The following is a 7,082-nucleotide window of genomic DNA, read 5'->3' on the forward strand; positions in this document are numbered from 1 at the left end:
GTCACTGCTTGGGTCCTCCCTTGACCCTAAATGTGTGCCTCGGTCCCCTTTGGGGTTCTGATCTCTCCCCTCAAAGGTCCTGAGCCCACCTGGGGGTCCTGACCCCCCCCCACCATTGCAAGCTGAGACCCCCCCCAAGGGGGATTGAGACCCCCACCCATGGGTGCCCCCCGCCCACCACCCCATAAACCTTGGGATGGGATCCCAGAAACCCTGGGATCAAACCAGACAGAACCCTGGGATTGGATCCCATAGAATTCTGGGATCAGATCCTGTAAACCCCAGGATGAAACCCCCTAAACCTTGGGATGGGATCTCATAAGCCTTGGGATCAAACCAGACAGAACCCTGGGACTGGATCCCATAGAACTCTGGGATTAGATCCCATAAACCTTGGGATGGGATCCCATAAAACCTGGGATCAAACGCTGTAGAACACCAGGACTGGATCCCATAAATGCTGGGATTGGATTCCATAAAACCCTGGGATCAGATCCTGCGGGACGTGGAGCAGTGTGTGGGATCTGACCCCATTCCCATTTGGGATCTGACCCCATTCCCATTTGGGATCTGACCCTGTTCCCATGTCAGATCTGACCCCATTCCCATGTGGGATCTGACCCCATTCCCATTGAGGATCTGACCCCTTTTTCTCCATTTTTTTCCCCCCAGAACCAGTGGAACCCCAACATCCTGGTGCAGATCCTGTGGGACCCCATTCCCATGTGGGATCTGACCCCATTCCCATTGAGGATCTGACCCCTTTTTCTCCATTTTTTTCCCCCCAGAACCAGTGGAACCCCAACATCCTGGTGCAGATCCTGTGGGACCCCATTCCCATGTGGGATCTGACCCCATTCCCATTGAGGATCTGACCCCTTTTTCTCCATTTTTTTCCCCCCAGAACCAGTGGAACCCCAACATCCTGGTGCAGATCCTGTGGGACCCCATTCCCATGTGGGATCTGACCCCATTCCCATTGAGGATCTGACCCCTTTTTCTCCATTTTTTTCCCCCCAGAACCAGTGGAACCCCAACATCCTGGTGCAGATCCTGTCCCATTCCCATTTGGGATCTGACCCCATTCCCATGTGGGATCTGACCCCATTCCCATTGAGGATCTGACCCCATTCCCATATAGGATCTGATCCTGTTCCCATGTGGGATCTGACCCTGTTCCCATTTAGGATCTGATCCATTTTTCCCCATTTTTCCCCCAGAACCAGCAGGACCCCAATGCCCTGGAGCGGATCCTGCAGGACATGGAGCAGTGTGTGGGATCTGACCCATTCCCATTTGGAATCTGACCCATTCCCATTTAGGATCTGACCCATTCCCATGTCAGATCTGACCCTGTTCCCATATAGGATCTGACCCCATTCCCATATAGGATCTGATCCTGTTCCCATGTGGGATCTGACCCATTTTCCCTGTTTTTTCCCCCAGAACCAGCAGGACCCCAATGCCCTGGAGTGGATCCTGTGGGACCCCATTCCCATTTAGGATCTGACCCATTCCCATTTAGGATCTGACCCATTCCCATGTGGGATCTGACCCCATTCCCATTTAGGATCTGACCCATTCCCATGTGGGATCTGACCCATTCCCACGTGGGATCTGACCCATTTTCCCCGTTTTTTCCCCCAGAACCAGCGGGACCCCAACGCCCTGGAGTGGATCCTGTGGGACCCCGTTCCCATTTAGGATCTGACCCCATTCCCATTTGGAATCTGACCCATTCCCATTTAGGATCTGACCCATTCCCATGTCAGATCTGACCCTGTTCCCATATAGGATCTGACCCCATTCCCATATAGGATCTGATCCTGTTCCCATGTGGGATCTGACCCATTTTCCCCATTTTTTCCCCCAGAACCAGCAGGACCCCAATGCCCTGGAGCGGATCCTGCAGGACATGGAGCAGTGTGTGGGATCTGACCCATTCCCATTTGGAATCTGACCCATTCCCATTTAGGATCTGACCCATTCCCATGTCAGATCTGACCCTGTTCCCATATAGGATCTGACCCCATTCCCATATAGGATCTGATCCTGTTCCCATGTGGGATCTGACCCATTTTCCCTGTTTTTTCCCCCAGAACCAGCAGGACCCCAATGCCCTGGAGTGGATCCTGTGGGACCCCATTCCCATTTAGGATCTGACCCATTCCCATTTAGGATCTGACCCATTCCCATGTGGGATCTGACCCATTCCCACGTGGGATCTGACCCATTTTCCCCGTTTTTTCCCCCAGAACCAGCGGGACCCCAACGCCCTGGAGTGGATCCTGTGGGACCCCGTTCCCATTTAGGATCTGACCCCATTCCCATTTAGGATCTCACCCATTTTTTCCCCATTTTCCCCGTTTTTCCCCCAGAACCAGCGGGACCCCAACGCGCTGGACCGCATCCTGCGGGACGTGGAGCAGAGCCGCGATGGCCGCGTTGGCTTCCAGGGCTTCTTCTCGCTGGTGGCCGGGCTCACCATCGCCTGCAACGACTACTTCGTGCAGCACATGAAGCAGCGCGGCCGCCGCTGAGACCCCCGCCCCTGGCTGCCCCCCGCCCACCTTGGGGTGCCCCCCACCCACCCGCGGGTGTCACCCCAAACCCGCCTGGGGGTGCCCCCCACCCTGGGGTGCTGCCCCGACCCCCAATAAAGGGGTTTTGTATGAACCGGGGCGCTCGCTGTTCTTGGGGACACTTTGGGGACACTTTGGGGCTGTAGGGGGACACTGCGGGGTGACAGCGGGGTCCAGGGGGTCCGTGGGGATCTGTAGGAGCCATAGGGGTCTATAGGGTCTATAGGGTCTCTGTAGGATTCCATAGGGGTTCTGTAGGGTTCCACAGGGCTCTGTAGGGTCTCTATAGGGTCGATGGGTTCTATAGGGGATCTGTAGGGTTCCATAGGGCTCTATAGGGTCTCTCTCTCTATAGGGTTCCAGAGGGTCTCTGTAGGATCCATAGGATCTCTATAGGGTCTCTCTCTCTATAGGGCCCATAGGGTTCCATAGGGCTCTATAGGGTCTCTCTCTCTCTATAGGGTTCCAGAGGGTCTCTGTAGGATCCATAGGATCTCTATAGGGTCTCTCTCTCCCTCTATAGGGTCCATGGGTCCCATAGAGTCTCTATAGGGTCTCTCTCTCTATAGGGTCTCTATAGGGGCTCCGCACGGCTCCGTTCCGGTCCCTCAGGCTCCGCCCCCGGAAGCGGGGAAAGCCCGGAAGTGCTGTGACGTCACGGCGCTGTGGGCGGGGCTCAGGCGTGCGCGGGTCCGGGCAGGGTTGGGGACAGAGGGGGGGACAGAGCGGGCGGGGTGGGGCAGAGCGGGGCAGGGACCCGGGGGTGACGCAGTGACATTAGCTGGGGGCGGGGCGGACGGGTGACGTCACGGGCAGCGGGGCGGCGGCTGGTGTGACACCGGTGGTGACGTCACCAGCGGGTGTGACGCCAGCAGCGACATCACCGTCGCTGCGTGACGTCACCGGCGCTGTGCGACACAACGGTGACGTCACCGCCTGTCCCCCACAGGTGACGCCGGTGACATCTCGGTGACCCCGCGGTGACATCGCGGTGACATCTCGGTGACATCTCGGTGACACCGCGGTGACATCGCGGTGACATCTCGGTGACATTGCGGTGACATTGCGGTGACATTGCGGTGACATCGCGGTGACATTGCGGTGACATCTCGGTGACATCGCGGTGACACCGCGGTGACATCGCGGTGACATTGCGGTGACATCTCGGTGACATCTCGGTGGCACCGCGGTGACCCCGCGGCCATGCTGCGCCGTGCCCGGGCGCTGGCTCGGGCCCTGTCCCCCGTCCCCTGCCCGCGGCGCCGCTGCCACCGGCCGTGTCCCCCGCGGGACCTGGCTGTCCCCAACGCGGGCTGGAGCGAGCGCATGCGGCGCCACTACGGCCACCAGCGGGACCGGGCCCGCGCCCAGGGCTGGACACGGCTGCCGTCCTTCCGCCAGTACCGCCCGCGTGCGTCACACTGTCACCTGTGTCACTGTCACTGTGTCACTGTGTCACTGTCACTGTGTCATTGTCACTGTGTCACTGTGTCATTGTCACTGTCACTGTCACGGTGTCACTGTGTCACCAATTGTCACTTGTGTCACCTGTCATCTGTGTCACTGTGTCCCCAATCCCCCTGTCCCCAGCCCCTGCCGTGTCCCCAGGCTGGTGACAGCGCTGTCCCCGCAGAGGTGCTGGGGCTGGCCGGCGACACAGGCGACACAGGTGACACGGGGGACAGGGACACGCGGCTGTTCCCGAGGGCCATCGAGGGCGACGGCGACGGCTTCGAGTTCGCCATGTTCCTGAGCGTGCCCGGGGGCCGCCTGCGCTGCCTGTGCCAGCTGGGGCCCTTCCTGGAGGGACACCCGGGGTGAGTGACACTGTCACCCGCTGTCACCTCCTGTGCCAGCTGGGGCCCTTCCTGGAGGGACACCCGGGGTGAGTGACACTGTCACCCGCTGTCACCTCCTGTGCCAGCTGGGGCCCTTCCTGGAGGGACACCCGGGGTGAGAGACACCCATTGTCACCTACTGTCACCTCCTGTCACCCGCTGTCACCCACTGTCACCTCCTGTCACCTGCTGTCACCCACTGTCACTTCCTGTCACCCGCTGTCACCCACTGTCACCTCCTGTCACCCACTGTCACCCACTGTCACCTCCTGTCACCTCCTGCCACCTCCTGTGCCAGCTGGGGCCCTTCCTGGAGGGACACCCGGGGTGAGAGACACCCATTGTCACCTACTGTCACCTCCTGTCACCCGCTGTCACCCACTGTCACCTCCTGTCACCCACTGCCACCCACTGTCCCCCACTGTCACCCACTGTCACCTCCTGTCACCTGCTGTCACCCACTGTCACTTCCTGTCACCCGCTGTCACCCACTGTCACCTCCTGTCACCCACTGCCACCCACTGCCACCTCCTGTCACCCACTGTCACCCACTGCCACCCACTGTCACCCATTGTCACCTCCTGTGCCAGCTGGGGCCCTTCCTGGAGGGACACCCGGGGTGAGTGACACCCATTGTCACCTACTGTCACCCACTGTCACCCGCTGTCACCTGCTGCCACCTCCTGTGCCAACCCGGGCCCTTCCCGCAGGGACACCCAGCGTGACCCCCCTGTCACCTCCTGCCCCTCTGTGACACCGCTGCCATCTCTCTGTCACCCCCATGTCCCCTGCTGTCCCTCTCACGTCACCCCCGCTGTCTCCTCGTGTCCCCAATGTCTCCAATGTCCCCAATGTCCCTGTGCTGTCCCCGATGTTCCCACTGTCCCAATGTCCCCAATGTCCCCCTCCTGTTCCCGTGTCCCCAATGTCCCCATGCTCTCCTTGTCCCCACTGTCCCTGCTGTCCCCTTGCTGTCCCCATGTCCCCTGTCCCCAGGCTGGCCCACGGCGGTGCCATCGCCACCCTCATCGACACCTCGCTGGGGACGCTGGCGCTGGCGGTGGCCGGGCGGGTGGTGACAGCCAACCTCAACATCGACTACGTGGCGTGAGTGGCACTGTCCCCCGTGTCCCCAAGGGCCGGGAGTGTCCCCAGGGGTGTCTCAAATGTCCCCAAGGGTGGCGTGAGTGTCCCCAGGGGAGGGGGGGACACACCCAGGGGGACACTGAGGTGACCGGGAGGGACACAGGGTGGCACTAGGGTGACCAAGGAGAACAGGAGGGGACATGGGGGTGACACACAAGTGACATTGGGGTGACCAGGAGGGGCACTGAGGTGACATCAGGGGACACGGGGGTGACTGGGGGGACACAAAGGGACACTGGGGGACAGGCCTGGGGACACAAGGGGACACTGAGGTGACCGGGGGGGACCCAGGAGCTGTGGCAGTGACCAGGCCCTGGTGTCACTGTGTGTCCCCAATGTCCCCAGGCCTGTCCTCGTGGGGACCTCGCTCCTGCTGGGGGTGACAGAGGTGACACAGGAGACTGTGACAGTGACGGGGTGACACAGGGGGGCTGTGACAATGACAGGAGTGACACAAAGGGCCATGACAGTGACAGGGGTGACACAAAGGGGCTGTGACAGTGACAGTGACTCTGGTGTCACCTCCTGTCCCCAGGCCTGTCCCCCTGCTCTCGGTGCTCCTGTGGGTGACAGGGTGACACAGGGGGACTGTGACAATGGCAGGGTGACACAGGGCTGGGGACAGCCTGGGAACACCGGGACATTGGGGACACTGGGACATTGGGGACACAGGGACAGCCTGGGGACATTGGGACACTGGAGACATGCTGCACGCCAGGGCCACCGGTGAGTGACACAGGGACACTGGGGACATTGGGGACATTGGGACCCTGGGGATATTGGGAACACTGAGGACATTGGGGACAGCCTGGGGACAGCCTGGGGACACCAGGGGTAGTCTCAGGGGGCTGGGGACACTCTTGGGGACACCGGGGGTCCCTGCCTGAGGTGTCCCCTCTGTCCCCAGGGCTCTTCATCCAGCAGGACGCCCCCAAGGAGCCACCACGGGGGGGGGACAGCGGCCAGTGACTGTCACCCGTGTCACCTCCTGTGCCAGCCGTGCCACCCTCGGTGCCCTCCCTGTCCCCCAGCGTCACCCTGGCTCTCCTTCAACCATCCCCGGGTGTCCCCATGTCCCCCCCTGTGTCCCCCAAAGCCATCCCCATCACCCCAAATGTCCCCCCCCAGTGTCCCCAAGTGTCCCCGGGGCTGTCCCCGTGCCCATCACAGCCGCTGCCACCACCCCTCGTGTCCCTCGTGTCACTTTGGGGTCCTGGGGGGGAAGGGTGGGACCCCCGTGTCCCCCCCCGCTGCCACCGCGGGGTCCCCAAGGGGGGACACGGGGACACCGGGGGGGGGCACCCCAAAAATGGGAAATTTGGGGTCCCTGCACCCCCAAAATTGGGAAATTTGGGGTCTCTGATCCCCAAAATTGGGAAATTTGGGGTCTCTGTGCCCCAAAATTGGGAAATATGGGGGTTCTGTGCCCCAAAATTGGTAAATTTGGGGTCTCTGTGCCCCAAAATTGGGCGATTTGGGGTCCCTGTGCTCCAAAATTTGGAACTTTGGGGTCTCT

The 7,082-nt window shown here is 60.9% G+C and overlaps 2 protein-coding genes and 1 long non-coding RNA gene across 4 annotated transcripts in view; all 3 read left to right on the forward strand.

Moving 5' to 3' along the window:
• S100A10 (S100 calcium binding protein A10) overlaps window positions 1-2,624 on the forward strand; it is a 6,621-nt gene extending 3,997 nt beyond the window's left edge. For both annotated transcript variants that reach the window (XM_041479679.1, XM_041479680.1), the window contains exon 3: window positions 2,379-2,624. In XM_041479679.1, coding sequence (XP_041335613.1) covers window positions 2,379-2,540 — 162 coding nt within the window. In that variant the 3' untranslated portion in view covers window positions 2,541-2,624. The remainder of the gene's footprint in view (window positions 1-2,378) is intronic.
• Window positions 2,625-3,281: 657 nt separating this feature from the next.
• On the forward strand, window positions 3,282-6,002 carry LOC121360148 (acyl-coenzyme A thioesterase THEM4-like). The gene is made up of 4 exons (XM_041479677.1): window positions 3,282-3,993; window positions 4,216-4,399; window positions 5,417-5,527; window positions 5,912-6,002. Exons 1-4 carry the CDS (start codon window positions 3,786-3,788, stop codon window positions 5,985-5,987), a joined length of 579 nt encoding a protein of 192 aa, XP_041335611.1. The 5' UTR covers window positions 3,282-3,785; the 3' UTR covers window positions 5,988-6,002.
• Window positions 6,003-6,237: 235 nt separating this feature from the next.
• Window positions 6,238-6,748, forward strand: LOC121360150. Its single transcript, XR_005956169.1, has 2 exons — window positions 6,238-6,292; window positions 6,474-6,748. It is a non-coding gene; the product is annotated as an uncharacterized LOC121360150 (long non-coding RNA).
• Window positions 6,749-7,082: the final 334 nt, after the last annotated feature.

Source organism: Pyrgilauda ruficollis, unplaced genomic scaffold, assembly GCF_017590135.1.
Source record: "Pyrgilauda ruficollis isolate IOZ18807 unplaced genomic scaffold, ASM1759013v1 scaffold496, whole genome shotgun sequence".
Lineage (NCBI taxonomy): Eukaryota > Metazoa > Chordata > Aves > Passeriformes > Passeridae > Pyrgilauda > Pyrgilauda ruficollis.